Genomic DNA, 22733 nt, shown 5'->3' on the forward strand with positions numbered 1-22733 from the left:
TTAATTCTAAATTGGATCCAAATCTGAATAAGTGTCAGTGGTCTCTTTTGAACATAATGCTACTTCAGATTCTTCACACTCATTTTCAATAATCTCTTATATGAATAAGCTTTGCATACAGATACCCTTAGGTATGATACCCTTGCTCCCATTCTGTAACTCATACAGAATTTTATCTGCACTTTTGGTAAATGCATTGAAGAGATATTCAAATTTCAGATTTAATTTTCTGAACATTAAAATATTATTGCTCATTTCTGAGCATGTATATATTTGTCTTAGCTTGTTCTGGACCTCCTTTCCTGAGGCATAATTCTGAATCATCTTGCAGTTTTTAAAGTTCATTTTCAGAATTATTTTCAAATATTGCCTTCCTTTTCAGGCTTCAGATGCTGTGTTCTTTCCTATCTTCAAGCATTCCATTTTCACCACCATTTTTGGAACTCAAAATAAAACAAAACATTATGCTAACTTTGAAGGCAGGAAAAAGTGCTCTGCAATTAGGATATTTTAAGTCCTCAGCTCAGACTGCTGTTTTACATGGAAATAAATTAGAATGTTTTGTGACAGGGATGCTTTTGGGTGGCTCTGGTCAATCAGTGCTTAATTCTGGATCCCTGCTGGGGTCATGATACATTCAGTGATATATCCAATTCATTGTTATTTAAAACAGTCATAAACTAGAAATTTGGGATTGAATCACTGCCCAAAGTCATCTTGGGCTAGTAATTTTTACAGTACTGTAAAATGAACCACATTTCATTGCCCAGATCTTCTGATAGTACCTCAAAATGCAGCCATGAATCATCCAAAATGGTTTGACATTTACAGATTTCAAGATGCTATGTTTAAATATTTGTGAGTCATGCTCACACTAGCCAATCTGATAGCCAATCACTAGCTGTTCTTTCAATATCTGAGGACTGAGAACCTTTGACCAATCAGTGCTGTTATTGGCCAGACATCCCTGCAGACACCTATTGGCACTGAAATGTGAGGTTTCTGTATTGCAGTATTAACTACTTAAAATTGATTTTTTTTCTCAGCAGATTGTTTGTGAATGTCCTAGGATATTCCAGGAAATCTTACCATGGTAACTGTTCAGGCACAACATCATTTGATCAGTTAAATGTCTGATAAAAGGTTTGTCATTCTCTATCATAAGAACTGCATCTCTGCCTGGAAGAGCACTTAGCCTAACTTATTTCAAAAACTTGTTCTGAAATAAAATATTGGCAACAACTGTATATCCTGCCCTGATCTCCTGGAGAAAGTAAAAGTTAAAAAATGAAATAATCTTTCTTTGCTCTTATACAAAGATATAAACATAGAATATTAAAAGGTGTATTTAAAACAATTATCCGTTATAATTTCTTGCAACACAGTCAAATGAAAGTATTTTAAAACTAGCAATAAAAGGTAGATCTTAAAAATGGCTTTAAAAAGTATTTAAAAAATTCCAACTTGAAGTATGAGAAGTAGCAAGGAAAAATTACTATATAATCAGTTTTTCAATAAAATGCATTAATTTTCTCTTATTTGAGCTAGGTGCAAAGGGAAAAACCACAGCTTATATCATCAGTGTAGAATACATACATAGACACAGCCTATGAATTATGGTCTTGAAACTATTACTTAAATGAATAAACAAGACAGATTTAATGCAAAAAAATCACTAAGTAACATGTATTATATAGAATAAGTGAGAATAGTTTCTAACGTGCAAATTGTTTGCCCGTGTTTGCAATAATCAACTTAAAATAGACACAAAACAAATATTCTGTTCTTAATTTCTTTAATTGGACTTACCTTACAATTACAGTGTGTGCATCATAGCACATTTGACTGCAAATAAAGAGATATTTGTAATAGCAAGGATCTTATTTCATGAGGTCAAGAAAATGCCTCCCTTTGCCAAAAAAGACAGAATGTTGCTTCTGTGTTTGAGTGTGGCCAAAAGATCAACCTCTCACACATGTCTGAAAAAAATATAATGTATATATTTTGTGACTGAATTCTTTTTTCTGTGGAACTAATCAGAAAGATCATCAAGTCAACAGAGTGACGCTTATTTAAAGAGTCGGATATTTATTTTATCCAAATTGTTAAAGTTGAATTAAAGACATTACCCCCAACAAGTAAAACATAAAGAAAATTTAGTAGTAGGAAGCAAATGCTTTGCTTCTTCTCAACTCCACTGAATGTTTTCTTGTGCTCAGTAACTGACTTGAGTTTCTGACCCATATGTTCTTTGTTCTACCCTTGAGGCCCTTGCCTACAAAGCAAATTCAAAGTCATTTTTCTTCCAATCTCATCTGTTTACACTTCAGATTAATAGAAATAATACTGGGCTCCTCCCCTTGGCACCAACTTTAGTCCAATTCTATTTTCTGTTGGTGAATCCAGAAGCAATTCATCTCTCCATGAAACACACAGCTGTTGTAAAAAGGCAAACTGCATTGAAGAAATTTAGGAAAATAAATTTGCTAATCTTTATTGCTTCCAAGAAAATCTAGATTGTGATTATATGCTTGGAACATGTGGTGCACAATCTGATACACACCCCACATTTTCCTTTGACAAGGACACTATGGGAGACTGTGGAGTGCTGGGAAAAGAATGGAAAGTAGAGGAGACCTAAACAATCAAAAGGCAGAAAGTGCGTCATAAATAGCAACTTAGCCCAGAAACCTAAGAAGCATTTCAAATAATTTAAAGAGATGCCACCTTCATTAGCTCACTATAAATATCATCTTCCTAGCATTATTCTCACAAGTGCAGTGTCCATTTTTCAGATCGACAAATGCCATCTTGCATGATCAAATGCAGCATCCAAGTCCAGCTGGGCAATTTTCATGTCTGCATTTATTGTGTCTTGCCATTTTTGCTTCAGCCTTCCATGTGGATGCTTGCCATCTGTGTTAAAGTGGAAGGCAATACAAGCAACAGTGCAGGGTGCTGCTCATAGGACATGGTCATACCACTATAGGCATTTCTCCCTCATTTTCTCAGGTATTGGAGCAACACACACTTGTTGATATACTTTGTCATTGCTGACATGGTCAAGAAGAGAAACATCTAATGACCAACAAAAATAAGGATGTGAAATCCATTTTTTAATTTCCAAAGTTCTGTATTTACTCCAGACAACATTTAAATATGCCTTAGAAACAATTGTGAGTTCTTGCTTCCTTAATCTTGCTCAGCTATGTGGGACTTGACACATATCCTATTTTTTTTTCACAAGGAAAGATGGCAGGAGATATCCACGTGAAATAGTCCTTACTGTTACTTTTCTTTTACTTACTTTTATTCATTTCCCAGTGCAACTTGTGTAATGGTTATATTTGCATAGGGAAAAAAGTGCTTTCTATGTGGAAGTAATCCAGATCACCTCTTCTCAAAATGATATTACCGAGTTAGGAAAAGTTTAGAATAGAAACTGTGAAATCTTCCCTTATCTGGAAGAGATATAAGCTTTTAATTTAAAAAAATAAGTGAAAACATGATGGAGGTATATAAAATTACTCATGGTGTGAAGAAAGTAGGATAGAGTTCTCTCCAACTACCTCATCATCTTATGATGTTGTAATTCAGGGTATCAAATGAATCTTAATAAAGGGAGATTTAGAACAGGTGAAATGAAGTACATGGGCTTTTAAAGTTGTAGTTACATACTACAACATGGATGGCTTTAAAAGTGATTCGTGTGAATTCATGGCAGATAAAATTATCAAAGGATAACAGTAATCATAGCTATATGCATTGTTTATTTGTCAGCAATTAAAATCAGACAGATATTGGGAAAAAGAGTGGGGCTGCACTGCCAGGTTTATATGCTATTTGTGAATGTTCTGGGTGGATAGAATTTTGGACTAGATAATCCTGATTGAACCAGAATTAATTTTCCCTGGACAGTTATTATGTGACTACAAATGAGAGCACCTCAGTACCTTAGAGAAAAAGAAGGCTAGAAATAATGAAACATGAATTATCTCAGACTAATAAGCTCAAAAATGAGTTTTTGTAAAAAAAATGCCCATATTGTCTCTCTATTTTTCTTCAATCTATCAGTTGAAAAATAACTATCTTGATTTAGTAGTTTAATTTTCTGCCAGAGGAACCTACAAATTTGTTTATGTGCATGCATCAGATTTCTCCACCCTGTAAAATCATTTGTGAAATCTATAGGACCTCAAGGACAGTTAACAAGTGACACATTCAACACATTAGTGCCTGCATTATGCTGTAATTACTATCAGTATAAATTCTTCAATTAATTATGTTTAAGTGTGCATTACCCATACATTTCAGTATATTGCTATCATGTACAATTTAATTTTTCAGTTAAATTTCAACTACCAATGTGTAGCCATTTGATGGGTGAATTTTAAAACTATATACTCTGAACTGTTGAATAGGTTTTGCCACAATGAAATAAAATTAAACCCTCAAGTTTAATTTCCTGCCAAAACAGCTCCTGATAACCCATATGGAATGGAACCCATGTTAACGTGTCAACTAGAATTAAATAAACTTAACTAGGCTAATATAAACCAAAGTAGCAATATAAAAAGCATTGTCAGCATCCAAAAACTAGGTTTAAGATAAAAGTACCTAATTTTATTGAACTGAATTTTTTTTTTATGTAGAGGCCATGGAAAATTTTATTTGTTTCTTTCTGTTACATTTACAAAATGTTATTCACTACTGAATTGGAATAGCGGGTTGACAATTCTGATGTAAATTGTTATAAGAGGCTGTAAAATATTTGGTGCTCTTACTTCTTTTTCCATCCAGGAACAATTGATTCAATTAATCCACATTCTAAAGGTTCATGCTGTGCAAAGTCTGAATCTCCACTGAAAAAACTAAGAGTAAGCCCCACCACATCACAGGGCCTCCTTGCACCATTAGATTCAACCACAATTCCCTCCTCTTGTATTCTGCTCTGTACAGGGAACTATTGAATAATCAAACAATGAAAATCCCTGTGAATTAATAAGCAGATCTAAATTAAAGATCCAAAGAGATATATTGTTTCCTTGTATAATAATGTGTTTTTATGAGCATTAAATGCATGAAGTCTTAATAATCCATGTACATGCATTGTTCACAACATATGATGAGATTATATTTTTTTTAAACAAGTTTTATTAATTTTCAAGCTTTTAACAAAGCTTTAGGTACTAAGGAAGCAACTTGGTGGTTGGGTAATACATAGTCCAATAACACGTTTTTCCATACATATGGCATTTTACATCATCAAAAATTTCCTCTCTGTTTCGCTTAGTTATTATACCAAATTTCAGATTAATACATTGCTAGTTATAACTCAATCATTTAAAACATTTATCAACAACTTTTGATTTATATGCCTTCAAATCCTGTTTTTAACTTTTATCTGGTTTCAATTCCAGTTAGCTTAATGTCCATAGTATTTAGATTTCGGATAGCCCATGGTTCCCTTAGTTCATTATCGTTTCTAAAATAGACTTATATATTCAAATACATTCTTAGTTTATTCCACAATCATATTCATCGCTTACTAATAAAATAACTTTTATTCTCTGAATCCATCTTCTATGTTATAATTCAAAACTATTATTCTAGTAACTAATTTATTTCCCTTATAAATATAAATCCTAAATATTACATCAATTGATATCTTTTAAAATCTCCTTATCCCATTAAGTACGATTTAAAGCTCTTCCATTAAAGATCACTTAAAGAAGACCATTTTTAAAGTCTAACTCTGGCCTTCCTTTTGTGCCAAACAGGCTTCCATAACAGAGCTTTTAAATCCTCAAGTAGATCTCCCTTCATTCCTGCATATGTCATTTGAATCAAGAGAGACCATCTAGTCATCAGCCTGTCAGAGAAGCTAATCCCTTCATAGTCATTAAATTGTTGGCCTGATAGTTTAAATCTCCATATTTGGCTTAGTGTATTTGTCATGAGTTCAGGCTGATCTTCTTCTTCTTCTGATTTCAGCTGGTTTAGATGAAAGGTCATATTCAGTGTTGTAGTTGTTTTTTGGTCATCTGGGTTATCTGAATTCTCAGTGTATTGTGTATGTAAGTCTTCAGCATCTTCCATCTTAGTGTTGCTTTCCTCAATTACTGTTGCTGTTGAAGTTGCAAATTCTTTGGATGCAATCAATGTTTGGATATTAAAGTTCTGAGTAGATTGTAGCTGGCATTCTTTGAAATCCACTTTGGTATTAATTCCTTCTTCTTCTGTTGTTTTTTGGGTTGTAAGTTCATCTATTGGAGTCAGGGCTGCATTTTGTAGCTTTAAGGTGGTACGTAGTATATCTTTCAGTCTGGAATTCATTTGCTCAGTAGCCTCTAAGATTTTTTTAAGTATAAATTTGAAGTTAAGCTGTGGGTGGTGTTCCTCCATTTCTGTGGTTTTTGCAAATAGTCCTTTAGTGGACGCTATTTTTAATGAAAGCCAATAAGAATCCACCTCCACTATAGAAAATTATTTTCACCACCCAGCTGTTTCAGATTATCTTTTTAGATAATGTCAAGGACAAATTTTAGTCTCAGAAGTCTCCCAGTCAAAAAAAAAATATTCATTTGCTCTACCATGTTTTGCCACAAGATGTCCCTAGTGCCATGCACAGTTAAGCTTTTATCCGGTTCAAAGAAGAAAGAAATATTCCTCTTTTTCCCCCCAGTTTAGCAAACAAACAAAACAATAGATCTCTGTAAGAATAAAGAACTTTTTGAGAGCCCAGGTATCCAGAAATTGCTAGTCCAAATATTTAGTCATTTAGTCTAGTTGTTCTATTTTTTTCCCCTTGCGTTAGCTTTAGATTCCCAAAGTAGGCAGGAGCCACAGAATTGAGAAAGGGGAAGAAGGTATTCACAGGCTTTTACAGGAAAATAGATGGGAAGCAGGAAAGGTAAGGTAAGGTCTCACCCAACTCCTCCAGGTTGATTTTGTCGTGCTTAGTAGTGCTTTGGGCTTTCGACAGGAACGGCTTAACATGGCCGATCGTTTCTTTGTCGGTCCAGAGGAGCTGCCTCAGATACAACGGAAGGGTTGCCGCCCTTCCGTGGTCATTGAGGGTCCTCCTCAGTGGTGGTCGTTCCTCCAGGGCGACTTTCGACCCTTTGCAGGGTCTTCCGACGAAGAAGAATCGGACAGCAGAGAGAGCAGCCTCTCTGAGCGTCCGCCGGCGCCGTGATCACAAACCGGAAGCCATGATGAGATTATATTAATCCTTTTCAGAATGTCACATAGGTACTGTATGATAAATAATTTAGGAAGACAAGATTTTAGAATGTTACATTGTTCCAAGAAAAAGGACAATTATAATGATTGATGATCATTCTCCTGTGATGATAATGTGTGTGTGTGTATATATATATGTGTGTGTGTGTGTATGTGTGTATATGTATATGTATGTGTATATATGTAGATGTAGATGTATTTGCTTATGTGCATGCATCAGATTTCTCCACCCTGTAATATATATATATATATATAAGTTCAATATGAAATTGAATAAAAATCACAAAGAATGTGGAGAAATTATTACATAACTGTAAAAATCATAGTTTCAAATATGTAAAAGAATGAAAAGTATTTTTATTTAATGATTATATAAAGTATTATCTGAAGAGTTTCATGATACTGAGAAAATAATAGACAAGTTTGATACATTTGTATTGATGGGTCAAAACAAACAAATTGAAATAGGTATCGCTAAGCTATTCCTCATTACTTCTTTTGCATTCCACATAAAATATTAATAACATCATATGCACTCTATATGAAATTCATAAGAAGGAGTGATCTGAAATAGCCATTTTTAAAATAGTATATTTTTACATATCTCCATATTGTGAATTTTAAAAAAATTCTGAAGAGAAAATATTTGTTCCTAGTAATATAGCAATGAAAGAATTTCTGCAGGTGGCCTTGTTTTGCTCAATAATACCAAAAAGATAATGGAAGTCCTTGGCTAACCAAGCACCAATCCTGAGGTGTTATTCAAAGTACTGCAGAGAATTTCTCCATTTATTTATTTATTAAATGTATTTCTATGCCACTCAATTTCCAAGACTATTTCTAATACAATAATATTATGTTAATGGCTTATGGAAAAATATATCTGAATCTTTAAAAATTTTGATTTGACTATGATATAGTATTGTTTATATGTAGAATTATTCATTTAGATTCAATATTAAACACTCTGGTACAATCAGAATGCTGTTTAATAAATAGAACAGTTCTATGCCTTAGTTCACAAATCATTTGTCCTATCTCCCTAGTAGAGCATATTGATATAGGCCATATGCATTTGTTTCAAGATTAGCCAAAATTAGAAATCCAGGTTTATGTTACTCAGTCTTAAATATGTTACATAGCTTTCTAAGAGACTGTGACAAATATGAAAATAAATAAATCTGTGAAAATGTGGAAGTTTAAATAAAGCATTTATTAAGTACAGATTTTTTTTATCAATGCACCATAAAGGAAAATTTAACAATATTTAATTAAACTTACAATAGTTTAAACTTATTATTGGATTAGTAGTTTGGAATGTAGAGCAATCCAACTATTTCATAGAAAATAAAATTCTTCAAATCCATTTTCAGGAAATAAAATAACTTAACATTATATACAGGTTTCAATATTTTTAGTGTTCCATTAAAATTTGTGACTGGTAATTTTTAACTTGGAAATTATTGTCCACAGTTTTGTTATAATTATCAAAAGGCTGATAAATATTTAGACAAATAATTCATTCTACTTGAGCTGAAGGAATAATAATTGATAGAGAATTCAAAATGATATAATGGGTGCTGCTTTTAAAATTCATTTCAAAACATTCAAGGACATATATAAAAAGTTAAAGTAAACTTGCTATCTCTGAGAGGACCTAATTTCTGTTAGTATCAAGAATAGTTTATGTACTTTGATTCAGTTTCATGATAGTTCTCTATCCCAGATAACAATTTATAATTCTGCTCCCCACCCCCTTCTTGTACTGGAACATAACTGGCAATCTTCCTTACAACCATCAATGGGCCAATCTAGAATAATTGCATTTAGATCACTTCTACTGAACAGACATTAACAACATTGTCAAACTGTATAAAATTTTTGACACAAAATGAAACGCCACTTATATCTTTTGAAATTACTGTATCTGATATTAAATGAAACTTTCTCTCACTATTAACCCAGTTCCACTGATGAAAGAAAACTAGCACATTAGTCCATTGTATAAACTTATTTGCAAGACATATACATTTCTGAAGTTTCCTTTTTTTGTCCATTTCCGTATATTTCTTCTATTCATAGTCTCCATTTGTGTATCCAATACAAACTTCCTTATATCTTGGATCACAAAAATCTTCTTACTGCATTTGCTAAAATCCAGTGCAGATCCAAGGTGCAAAGATACACTTTGATCAGCATTAAAAGTGGTAATCCTTTTTGCTGTAGGCTCTTTTCTCTGGTGATGTTGAATTCCATGTTGGTTTCACAGGAGCACAGCTTTTATCCACAGCTCTACAGTGTGAATATGGAGTCATGGGCAACAGCAACAGATGCAGACTCAGTCTGTCACTCCAAAAGCAATACAAATATGCTTAAAGCTGCTTCATTTATGAAGCAAACTTAGAACTGTTAGCTGCCTGGAGAAAGGGAAGGGAGGAAAAAGCTTAAAGTCTCAATATCTCAAAAGCTATTTTAGTGACAGATGTTCAACTTTTCATATTAGTAGAAAATACTTTCACATAGAAATTGCATAGGCTGCCTTGATAATGAAGGAATCGCAATAATGAAGGAATCCTTTATTCAACCCACAGCCACCCTTTTCATTTGTTTTATACTTAAAAGCAACTACCAATGTATTTTAAAACATATAAAGCAAAATATAAAAGTAAGGCAATTAGAATTCCGAATGAATGAATGAATGAATGAATGAATGAATGAAGACATTTCAAAGGCTTGGCTAAAGACAGCATCTTCAGAGTGCAAACTAAGCATTACTCCTAAGGGTAGGTTGCGATTTTTTTAATCACAGGGTATGATTTAAAAAAAGATGATGACCACAATAATGTGATCAAAACTTTTTTGGTTCTTTATCCACATTTTATGTGTAACACACACAAAAATTCTGATTATATTTTTGTGGCCCCCAACTTGATTTTTTTGACCATACCTTGTGGATACTCCTGCCTAACAGAGCACAGTCTATAGACCTAGAATGTTGTAGGAGAAAGACTTCCTCTACATGCACGATACAGGCCTCCCAGTGAAAACTCTGGTGGCCAGGGCAGATCTTTCATATTTTCCTCACCTGGTACAACTATTGGCAACATATCAATTATATTTTCTATCATTTGAACATCTTAGCAATTTCTATGGAATGTATGGTGAATAATATAGTGATGAAGTGTTGCCACCTTAGGGAAGAAAATCACATGATATGTCGTGAGAGAAAGAAGAGATAAAGAACAGGAAACAGAAGAAATAAGAGTGAAATTTATAGAAAATGGGTGTTTGTGAATCAGGCAGAGTAGAATTGAAAATAGAAATATGGTGATAGTACTGATTGTGGGTTCTGTATGTTGATGCAGATGCATGAACACATGTGCATAATATATGCATTTAATCAATCAAAACATGGCTGTAGTCTTCTATCTGTATATTTAGACAATTTGTTTAAACCTTTCTGAAGCATCAGCTGAACCTATATTAAAACTTAGTGGTTCAGTTCAAATGTCAGAGATAAAATGATCATAGTATATTTCTGTATCAATAGTAAATTGATCCAAATAGTAGCTTGCTCTTCCTTACATGCCATGTGTAGTCCTCGACTTATGACCACAATTACAACTGGAATTAGTATTGTAAGTTGATGCAGTTGTAAAGCAAGATGTCATGTAATTGCAACTATTTGTAATGGCAATCCCAGGGCTCCCCAGTGCGGTTGTTAACCAAGAATTCTGGGTCATTAACTGGGCTTGGTCCATACCAGCCCAAAGTCTCAGTAAGTCAAGGGTCTGCCTCTAATTACCCCTATGTGGCTATCGCTCCCCCACCTATGTCCTTTTGGCCACCCTACATCCTGTCTTGTGTAGAAACAAGCAACTCCAACAACTAAGTGGCTCTAGGGCTGCTTGCCACAACCAAAGAAACCTCCACCACCTCAGCCCACCCCAGCTGCCATTCATTCACCCAGCTACCTTCTCTCCCCAGGCCCACATATTTCCCAGTCTGACCAGGAAGCATCAGCAGCATTCACTGACTCCCAGTCCACTCCAGCAAGCATTTATTCATCCAGTTGCCTTCTCTCCCAGTTCCCTGCATGGATCTTTTGCTGTCTCTGTTTTGGACTCAGTTTCTCCAGTGAACCTTTCTTACTGTCCTACTTTGTCCTTCTTCTGAAGGCAGCATATTTTCATAAAGCTGAGCTATCTTTGGAACACCTAGAGAAAGACAGGCAGCTTTCTGAAGGGTATGTTGTCTTTGCAAAGCTGTGCTGTCTTTGGAGTGCCTTTGGAAAGAGAGTGCAGCTTTATGAAGACAGTGCAACTTTACAAAGAAGCACTGTCTTTGGAATGAAGAGGAAAAAAAGTAGAAAAGTAGGCAATGTTCCCTTGAGAGGCTGGATCCAAAAATGAAGCAGCAAAAGGTGAAAGGTCGAAGTGGGAAACTGGAAGAGAAGGCAGTTTGGCAAATGAATATTTCCTGGTGCTTGCTGGGTTATGGTGGGGAGCACTTGAGGCTGGGGAGCAAAGAGAACTGGCCTTTCTAATACTTGCTAGAGCAGACTGGGTTGGCTCCGACTTCCCTAGGTATGGCAAGCAGCCTCAGAGACATGTCATTCTAAGGCTGCTTGCTGCCTTGCAAAGCAGAATGCAAGCCAGCCAAAAGGACAATGATGGGGGGGAAGGGAAATAGGTGATGGGGGCAGTTGAATTGCTTCTGATGTAAGTATGGGCTGTCAAGCACTGGAATTTTCGTCATGTAATTATGGCACAGGTGGTAAGTCCATTTTTTCAACCCCATTGTAACTCCAAACAGTCACTGAACAATTGGCTGTAAGTCCAAGGCTATCCGTATAAGCATTTGAGAATTTACTTTGATACCCCACGGGCAGGTCTGAAAATAAGCCAAAGTTGCTCAGAAAGTGACAGGAATTCCTTTTGCATCATAGCTGAGCTACGCAGAGGCCAATGATGGGGAAACCTGCCAGCACAAGATGAAATTCCAGTCTTCAAGAAGCAGAGCCTGTCCCTGTGTCCCAGTGCAAAAGGCTCAGATGTTTATGTAATAAGCCATCATTTAAAATGCTTATTTAAAAGAAAGCAAGAAGGGAGATTGTTTTTATAGACTATGGGTCTATTGTCCATGAGGAAGCATGTCAATGTCAATGTTCTGATGGTATATAGGTGATATAAACTCAAATGTTCTGTTTCAATACTTGCCTAGACGTGAAGCAGTAACAGTGTATATATAAAAAAGAAACAGCTACACTTGTAGAAGCGATTTGTCTTTGTGCTGCAACATACTGAAAAAGAAATAAAAAACAAAATGCTTTTTCAGTCTTTTGTGACAAATCTATTTTTGAAATTATAAAAATTATTTCAGGTGGAGAACAGCCCTTATTTGTTAAGAGCGTTCCACAATTACATATTTTAAAATATATTTATATGGAAATAATGTTTTAGAATATAAGAATATAAAGTGCAGAGGAAAATGCATCAATTAGACTTAAAGAGAACAGAACTGTGAACAACACAGACTTCTAAACTCTCCGGTTTGCTATTTTATAAAGCCTGCTTACTAGGAATGCCCCATTGTGTAGCCATTCTTTAATAAACCTGTATAGAATTGCAACTTTACAAAAGCCTAACACAGGTCAGGAGGTACATATCTTACCTAGAATCTTTCAGGACCAAAATTTCCAAACATATATTTAAATTGAGGAAATAGTATCCTAGCAGACAATGAACTCAAAATTAAATTAAAATACCTTATCTCATTATCTTCTTGGTTGATGTTAGATTGTGTAGTCTGGTGAATTTGTAGTATATGCCTGCAGGTCCTTTTCTATAGAAAAATAACAAAACATGCCTTATGGTAATGTAGAAAAATGCAATATAATCAATTTTTTTGCATTTTTTAAAACAATGAAATACTAAAAGCATGTTTCTGTTGTCACTCAGCTCAAATCACAACAGTTTGACCCTGGGAAAAGTAATATTACTCTTAGCTAATCCACACAATTAGTACCATAAATGTTATAGAACATTTACAGTTTTAATTGTATGGATTAGCTAAAAGTATGTTCCAGTAGTCTTCCACTGGATAATACTCACTACATCAACCAGGCTTGGCAATCATCGAAGCTTTGTGAATTTTGCAGCATTTTAAAAATATTTATCATTGCAAGTCTATGAAATCACACTGCTCTTGCCAATCCCAAACTGGCATTCAATTCTACATCAATACTTATTCCTCTTCACTGGGGAATCTAATTCCACACTGGAGAACTGTCCTCTGCCAATAAGTCATCTGCCTCTAGACAGGATGTTGACAGGAAGGGAAAGGAAATAAAATGACAAAGCTTTTCAGAAACATAGAAAGTTAAAAAAAATCCTTTCCACAAATCCTGTCTGATATCCTGGTTTATTGACATGTTTGATTAACAGGAAACCAAGGTACTTCTCTCAAGGGCATATATGATACTCCAATTTGTATCCTATTTAACCAATCACATATTTGATATTTCTCACCTTCCAACATATGGCTCCCAAAACAAAGCCAAAGACAAAAGCCACCAATGATGAAAGTGCTATGCTCAATACTTGATTGCTAGGCTTACTGAGGAAGTCCAATTCTGCTTCTGGAATTAAAAACATTTTGGATTAATGAAGACAGGTTAAAACAAAACAAAATCTCCAGGGTAACAATGTTAAGCTTGTGAGTCATATATTTAGTAACACTTTTCTAGTCCTTACATTGTAAATGATACCTTTAAAGTAGTTTGTGGTTTTATTAGGAAGTATTTGGCTGCCTGAAATTCACAGCTTTATTTGCACTTCACTTGGGAAAGGCAAACATTCTGGCAACTTTATAATCTCATGTAACCATCTGCAAAGAAACTCTTACCAAGTTATCTTCTCATTTTCTCTTGCTGGATTTTCAGCTAAAGGTTTCCCCTCCCCATTTAAAACAGACCACATAATTTATCAGAAAAACATGCTTAGAAGCTCTCAGATATGAATTCTCAAGAGGCACAGCAGCATGAACTGAAAAATGCCAAGGATTTCCCCCATTCTTGAGGAACAGAGTACTATTAGCAAAAGCAGTCCCATTGGCCACTGAAACAATAGTTGGGGCACTTTTGCTCATCTGAACATTTGAAAAGCAAGCTATACTAAGTCTTAGCCTACAACAGTGTTTCTCAACCTTAGCAACCTCAAGACATGTGGACATCAATTTCCAGAATTCACCAGCCAGCATGCTGATTTCAACATGCTGAATGTTGAAATCCACACACCTTAAAATTATTAGCTGCTAAACCATTACTGTAGACCAGTACAGTGGTCTACAACAGGGCTTTTCAACCAGTGGTACAGGTACCACCTGTGGTACATTGGCACCTGGCAGGTGGTACGCGACCATCCTAGAAAAGTGGTAGCAGGGGAGGGGAATGAGCTGAACCGGTGGCAGCACCGCACAAGCCTGAGCAAGAGATGGCTGGAGCTGCAGGGCTGTCAGGGCTCAGCGGAAGCGCCAGGATCAGCACTTCTTCGGTACTGTCAGGGCTCAGTGGAAGCATCAGGAAAGAGTACAGAGAAGAGCAACAAAGATGATTAGGGGACTGGAGGCTAAAACATATAAGGAACGGTTGCTGGAATTGGATATGTCTAGTTTAACGAAGAGAAGGGTGAGGGGGGACATGATAGCAGTGTTCCAGTATCTCAGGGGCTGCCACAGGGAAGAGGGAGTCAGGCTATTCTCCAAGGCGCCTGAAGGCAGGATGAGAAGCAATGGGTGGAAACTGATCAAGGAGAGAAGCAACTTGGAGCTGAGGAGAAACTTCCTGACGGTTAGAACAATTAACCAGTGGAACAACCTGCCTCCAGAAGCGGTGAATGCTCCAACACTGGAAGTTTTTAAGAAGAGACTGGACAGCCATTTGTCCGAAATGGTATAGGGTTTCCTGCCTGAGCAGGGGGTTGGACTAGATGACCTTCAAGGTCCCTTCCAACTTTACTATTATTATTATCATTATCATTATCATTATCATTATTATTATTATTATTATTATTATTATTATTATTATTATAATAATAAAAATTAACTCCAACCAAAGCAAATCCATGTGCTTCTTCTCCAAACTCTAGGCTTCATTCTGAGAAAGGATATTAATGTTGAGTGCTATTAGACATGTTTGCCATTTGCTTGTTTTCTCTGGTGGCAAAGAAGTTTATTTAACTAATGCATCCCAATGATGCAGAACTAGTTTGCACAATATGGCTGCTTTTCTTCCCCACCTCCCCAATTAATATGACAATACTGAATAACAATTGTTTATACTTACTGTTGCTGTTATTGCCACTGCTATCATTCCTAAGGGAACTGGCTGCAACAGGATGTAATAAAAATGGCTCTGTGACACTGGTGCTTGAATCTGAGACAGAAAGAATATGTCAGTTTTTTTATATTTTAAGCAGATATGAAGTTGCGTAATACAGAATGAAAGCCTGGGATCCTGGCAGGATTCTTTTCCAGCCTGATCCATGAACCACATGTGAGTTTCCCACTGCAATAAAGCTGGGCCTATTTGGGTGAGTGGAGGGAGGGACACTACTTTTTTTTTTACTGCTTTATACCATTTAGACAATTCAGAAAAAAGGTTTATGTGATCAGAAGTAAATAGCTATAATGGAAACAGGGCAGCTAAATTTCCTATATTCTATGTTCTAAAAATATACCATTCTATAAAATCCTGAATGCTTGCTTTATGTTCCTAAGATATGTTGTTATGGAGTTGCGTTGAGGAATATTTTAGATATCAGAGACTGAAAAAGCTAACATTGTGTCACCATCATTTTTGTGCTAGCCACCTGTCCTTTTGATAAAAAACCTGAGGGAAAGGCTGTTTTTTCAAAATCTGCATGCAAATCCTTCAGGAACCTTCTCAATTGAAGACTGGGATAAAACTGACGTAAACAGGTAAATAAATTTATTGCACTGTTTATTTTGTTTTAAAAATTAAATAGCAGTCCTGAGTTTTGAATGTGGATTAAGGTTCTAGAGAATAATGGGGTAAACGGTGTAGAAAGATTTTGATCCCTTCTCCCCACTTTGATCCTAGTCTAATTATTTGCATTGGTCAAAAGCAGAGCTGCTGGCTATCATCAAGAGGGCAATGTATGAGGACTGAAAATGAATAGAGGGGAAGAGGGCCCCTATCCCTTATTCTTGGAATAGGTAAGGGACAGAGGTGGTCACATTGGCTATGCTTTTCTATATGTGTGCCCACATGCTTTTGATTCTCTCTCCAATCTCCTTATATTGATGCAAGAAGTCTGAAGTACATATCTCTATGCTGTTTAAAAGTTAAGGTAAAGGTTTCCCCTGTCCAGTCATGTCCGACTCTAGGGGGCAGTGAAGGAGTCAGTGTTGTCCGAAGACATTTCATAATCCTGTGGCTAGCATGCTTATATGCTGAGGTGCATGGAACATGTTTCCTTCCCACTGAAGTGGTATCTATTTATCTATTTGCATTCACATGCTTTTGAACTTCTAGGTGGGAGGAGCTGGGTCAAGTAACAGGAGCTCACCCAGTTGTGCAGCCCTCAGATCTCAAACCCAGGCTGTCAGCTTTCCAAATGACGTGCTCAGTGTCTTTAGGACCCTGGTAAACCAGGGTACAGTTCAACAAACTCAAAGCGCTATTTATTACTGATATTTCTAGATGGCTCTATTCCAAACAGCATATAATTGTGTTACATTTAACCTGTATAATACAAGCTCATATTGAATTGGCACCAATCCATTAAAGGTGATTCATGGATATTTTTATATATAAAAGAGCATTTACCATTTGGAGAGGCTTCTGTTGTTGAGGGAAGAATGCAGTCACTTTGTTCTGGTCTTTTTGAAAAGTTTTTGTAGGCCTCAATAGTGCTGTAAAAGTGCTTAAAGAACTCTTCTGGAACAAATTTATCTTCTTCATATAGATGGTCATGTTGGCTATAATTCTGAGAAAAAGGACAGAATCCCATTTTTAAGAAAATAAGGCCACCTAGTCTATCACTATGCAGGGAAGGTTTTAGGGCAGGAATTTCTTCCTAGGTGAATACATTATTTACAAGTGGCAAAAACACAGGTGAAAACTTTATATGCAAATTCATATTCAACTGAAAAGCTTTTTTAGATAAATATTAAATACACAATTAAAATACTAAACCAGGAATTGGTTTACGTTGCAAATTGAAGCAGCTAAGTTTAAAGCTGGCTTTAGACATTATAGTTTCTTTATGTTACAATATCATTTTTTATGTTTTAGATCAGAGATATATAATGGGGGTGAGAGGTTGGCATGTATCTTGGAGAATGCTTATTCCCAAATTTCTGTTTCACCTATTACTATGAAAAGCAATACTGTTGTTTCCACAGACTTATTAGCAGTGCAAGCTGTGCTTGCTACTCAGAGATTACATTTGAAATAAGTCCTGCTGAATTTGACAGAGCTTCAATGCATCAAATGTATATATAAAATAATGTGTATATGTTAAACAGACATATTTATTAAAATACAGGGCTAGAAGAAATTAAACTGCGTGCAAGAATTATTTATATATTATTTTTATGTTCCACAACAATCATACAAACACAAGGGAGGGTATAAATATGATACATAAATATATATAAAAATTGAAGAAATTATATATAATTAAATATATAAATAACTGAAGGAATTACGTATATAAAGTCATAAAGAATGTTTGGCTTATTATACTAGCAAGGTAACCTCTGCAAAAACATTATGTTACAGTCATCTATTCTTTATACATTAATGTCACAGGATACTTAGTAATATAGAGGAAAGTTCAGTTTTAGATTATTACCTTATTATATGTGGTAGAAGGTAAGCATGCCATCACATCAATGATGATCCTCCTTAGTTTATTGATAATTGAATAATTACTCAAGACATTTGACATATCTGGAAATTCTTTAAATTTATTGAGAAGATTATTTAGACTGTTTAACAATTCAGGGACCATCAAATGCAACCAACAATGGTAAGGCTGTCAGAGATTATAACAAAGAAAAAAAAGATATTATATTCTGTGCATGCTTTAATAATGTACAATTGTAAAAGTAGCTCAATACATTGTTACATTTATTTGTTTGTTTGTTTATTTATTTTCTATCTACCCAGCATTTATAAACTACCTCAACCCAATCTGCCTTGGGCAGCATTATTTTGTGCTTTGTTAAACTACTATTCAACTGCCATTAATGTGCATGAATCTGTGACTGTCAGCAGATGCATTTCATGTTGCATGTCAGGAATACAATTCAAATGTCAAAAACACTATGCATTAACAATGTTGCTTCATTAATATATAGACTTGGTTCATCTCAACAGTAAACATATTTTGCTAACACAAAGTGTGTTCATACATTACATAAAGTCATAATGAGATTTGTCTAATTTTGATTTACACCACTGTGTGAATCCTAATAGTACCAAAGCCCATTAATACTGCAGCAGGACAAACGTTCATTTTCAATTATGAACATCAAATTCAGTTTAAAAGTACTATTAGATCTAAAAGTTATTAGTATTAGTATTATTAGTATTAAAAGATATTATTGAGTATCTACTGAGATCTCTACCCTATATGGCTTTCCTACCTAATTGTTCAATGAAATGTTGTAGCAATAGTAAAAACACTTAAGATTTATTATACCGCTTCACAGTGCTTCACAGTCCTCTCTAAGCAGTTTACTAGAGTCAGCATATTGCCCCCAACAATTTGGGTCTTCATTTTACCAACCTCAGAAGGATGGGAGGCTGAGTCAACCTTGAGCTGATCAAAATCGAACTGCTGGCAGTCGGCAGAATTGGCCTGCAATACTGCATTCTAACCACTGTGCCAGAATGATTCTACCTGGTATAGCACTACATATCTTTTTTTTTAAATGATTCCAAGGTTGGAACTGGGGGTGCTTCTAAGGCCATAGAATACTGCCCCTGTGGCAAATAACCCCAAATGTATTCACAAAATGTTTCTGAGTATTCACTAAAAAGAAGATGACTATCTTTCTCTCTCACACGCACAAAAGTTATTATTCTCTCTGCCAGCAAGTAGATTTAATTAGGCTTTTAATTGGCAGCAAAGAAACAACCTTAGAACATTGCAGTTATATCTGGTTTTTTGCCAGGAAATATTAGAGGCTTGGTAGGAAACCATTTATAATATTACGTACTTTACAATTTAATTAGATGAACAAAATTGAATTTCTGATTAATACTGTGAGTATGTCAATAACCACACCTCAATGTTTGGAATGTTAGAGGAGACAAAAAAAAATGCAGGCATAAAAATCTTACAATATTCCTACTGCATAAAATCAAAGATTTCCTGTTTCATCTACCATGGGAAAATGAATCATTTTATATAACTGAAGATTTAGATAGGCTGAGTCATTTACTCACCTAATTAATATGTATATACAAATAATTAAAATTATATTGCTCCTTTGTACACATTTATTTCAAGTAAATAAAATATATGGGGAAAAAACCATTTAAAATGCAGCATGTTAAATTTTAATAGAATTTCAATGGAAAAGTTTAATTTACCAACAGGAATGTAATGGTCTCTGGCCAGAATATAATTTTATAAGAAAAACCTTTTGAAAAATCTCTGCATTAAAAAGTTCACAATCTGTTTGCATTTCCAAAAATTGAAAAGCAAAAATAATTGATGCTGCATATGTTTATGTTTTGAAATAATTCAAATAGCTTTACATACCAATGTGTCCGTCTTCTGGACATATCTAAGAGCTATCATATAATCATCTGGAAGATTTCCAACCTACAGACAACCAAAGAACACAAAAAATTATTTAGCTCTTTCAGGAAAAAAATTGAAATAGAGAAGGCAATGCAGCTAAGCATATAAAGTCCAATCATGCCTGTGGGAACCTGACATGCCACTTGCATGACAGTGCAATGCAAATTTTTAAATCCTGACCTTTTTTATGAATTATGTACCAGCCAATTGATTCACTTCAGAATTATTTTCAAACATTTTTTCAGTTCCTTGTTGAAAATCTCCCTTTCAGGTATTTTTGACTATATCTGTTTTAATCCTTTGCTCCTGTGAATGACGAAGGGCACTAGGTGGACTCCTTCTGGTTTATGGTTTGTCCGGCTGTCACTTGTATGTGAAATATCAAACTGAAGTTTGTTCTGCCTATGAAAGAGAAAGAGGTGAAGCACATGATCTAAGTCTCACAATGGCTTGTTTTTCTGTTTTATCTGTTGTGGGTCAGTATATTTTTTTAGGATAACTTGCTGCGGCTAGCTCGGTGCCACCAACTCACCTCTGCCAACTCACTGCCACCAAATTGCTGCAGGACAATTCCACATGTCCAATTCGCTATGGGGACAAATTGCCACAAGCAGCTGGAGCAAGAGCCAGTCGGGTGAGCAAACCAGCAATTGGGCAGAGCACAGAGTGCAGCCAGGGGCTTCTCATTTTCACACTCTTGCTGCTGTGCCAAGCTCTGTGCAAAAGAGTTCGGGAATGGTGGCAGTGGACAGGATGGGTGGCAGGGAAGCGGCAGTGGCCAGGGATGTCCCATTTTCATACCCTCTGCCACCATTGCTGCTGCTGCACCAATCTCTGGGACACAGATGCTGGGGACAGTGGTGGCAACAGGGATGTGAAAATGAGAAGCCTCTGCCGCCACTTTGCTGCCATTGCTGCCGCTGTCCTCAGCCTCTTCAGCCCAGAGCATGGTGCAGCAGTAGTGGCAGCAGCAGAGGCAACAGTTGGGGGTGTGAAAATGGGATACCTCAACCTCCACCACCTCCTTGCTGCCCACCCTGCCTACGGCCACTGTCCCCAGCCACTAAGGCATGGAGTTTGGCATGGCAGGCCACTGTGCACTCTTCCCACCTGCTCACTCACTCATTCAACTCTCTCCCTCTGGCCACCTGCAGTGTGTTGTCTCCATGGCAAGCTGGCCATGTGGAGTTATCCTGCAGTGACTTGACATCAATGAGTTGGCAGAAGTGACCGGCCATGCTTAGCTGCTGCAATAAGTTGTCCCATTCCTTTTTTCCATAGCCCTTCTTTAAATTGTATTCTAATTGGAAAGTTGCTATCATAATTTGACTCAGTAATATTTTCTTTAATCTAAATATATGCAGATCCTGTAACCATTCTTCACAAGACCTGATTTCCATATTCCTCACCAATTTGATAGTCCTTCTCTAAAAAATTTCTAATGTGTTTTTGTATTTTTTAAAGTGTGGTGAACACAATATTCCAAGTGGGAACTGACCAGGTCAGCATAAAATGGAATAATTACTCCCTGTTATCTTGATTCTATCTTCTGTTAATGCCCCAAAGATAACATTTATGTTTTTAGCAGCTCTATTATACTGCTGGTTCATGTTTAATTTTTGGTCATCCAGTATAACCCAAATCCGTTTGGTATTGTTGCCAGGAAGCCCTCCCAATTTGTGCCTTACATTCTTCCTATATAGATGCATAAATTTATACATATCCTATTCATTTCAGTCATCTGTTCAAGCCTATCCAGAACTTTTTGAATCTTCTCCCTTTCATTAAAAATGTATGAGTCATCTGCAAATGTTATAAATGGGTGAGGAAATCACCCAAGTCACCAATAAAAATATTGAACAGCACAAGGACCAAGACAGAAGCCTGTGGCACTCCACCAATCTTCTTTCCAAGATTAAATGGGGCCAGTGATGAACACTCTCTGGATGTGTTCATTTAGCCAACCATAGGCCCATCTAACAAGAGGTATGGTAGCTCATATTTCACCATTTTATGAAGGGGAATATCACAAGGCACTCTGTCAAAGACTTTGCCTAAGTCCAGGTGCATTATGACTGCAATATTTTCCAACTTTGTCAGAGATAAGGTTAAGCTGGCAAAATTTGTTTCCAACAAATCTAGTCCAGGTGCTGTTAACTGTAGCATTCTTATATAATTGCTTCTATAAATCACAGGTTATTATTTACTAGGCTTCATCTCTTAGTTTGGACATAAAACAAGCTCATCTTATTGATGATTGGACAGAGAGCTGAAAGATCATCAAGTAACTCTAAGCAACCACTATGGCATAACGCAGTGAATTAGATTTGTGCCTGATTATGTGATATGCACATGGTCATTTTGATTTATTTATGTCAAACATGTCAAACACAAGGCCCGCGGGCCAGATCCAGCCCAGGAGGGGCCCAGATTTGGTCCCCAGAGCTGTTCCAGAAATGACAAGGGCCGTGGAGTTCTATAAGCCTAGCACCCCAGGGCATGCCGGCCTGTGGGAAGAAAAGCGTGGAGATGGGAGTATGTGGTGGCACAAGCCAAGAATCAGCCGGCTTCCAGTCACCATCTCTGGCATGTGGTAGGGCCGGATGCAGAGCTGCAGACTGGAACTGCCAGCAGCCAGCAATATGT

General features: G+C 36.1%; 1 protein-coding gene across 2 annotated transcripts in view; it reads right to left on the reverse strand.

The window, feature by feature from the left end:
• Positions 1-9301: 9301 nt before the first annotated feature.
• Positions 9302-22733, reverse strand: part of KITLG (KIT ligand) — a 52673-nt gene continuing 39241 nt past the window's right edge. The window contains exons 1-9 of one of the 2 annotated variants that reach the window (XM_015810971.1): positions 20268-20324; positions 20046-20108; positions 18126-18308; positions 17096-17255; positions 15590-15679; positions 13776-13885; positions 13013-13089; positions 12465-12547; positions 9302-9662 (exon numbers count right to left, since the gene is read on the reverse strand). In XM_015810971.1, coding sequence (XP_015666457.1) covers positions 12508-12547; positions 13013-13089; positions 13776-13885; positions 15590-15679; positions 17096-17255; positions 18126-18308; positions 20046-20084 — 699 coding nt within the window. In that variant the 5' untranslated portion in view covers positions 20085-20108; positions 20268-20324 and the 3' untranslated portion in view covers positions 9302-9662; positions 12465-12507. Of the gene's footprint in view, positions 9663-12464; positions 12548-13012; positions 13090-13775; positions 13886-15589; positions 15680-17095; positions 17256-18125; positions 18309-20045; positions 20109-20267; positions 20325-22733 lie in introns of those variants that run through there. The other variant, XM_015810970.1, reaches the window with a different exon arrangement.

This window comes from Protobothrops mucrosquamatus, unplaced genomic scaffold (genome assembly GCF_001527695.2).
Source record: "Protobothrops mucrosquamatus isolate PMUCROS unplaced genomic scaffold, P.Mucros_1.0 scaffold26, whole genome shotgun sequence".
Lineage (NCBI taxonomy): Eukaryota > Metazoa > Chordata > Lepidosauria > Squamata > Viperidae > Protobothrops > Protobothrops mucrosquamatus.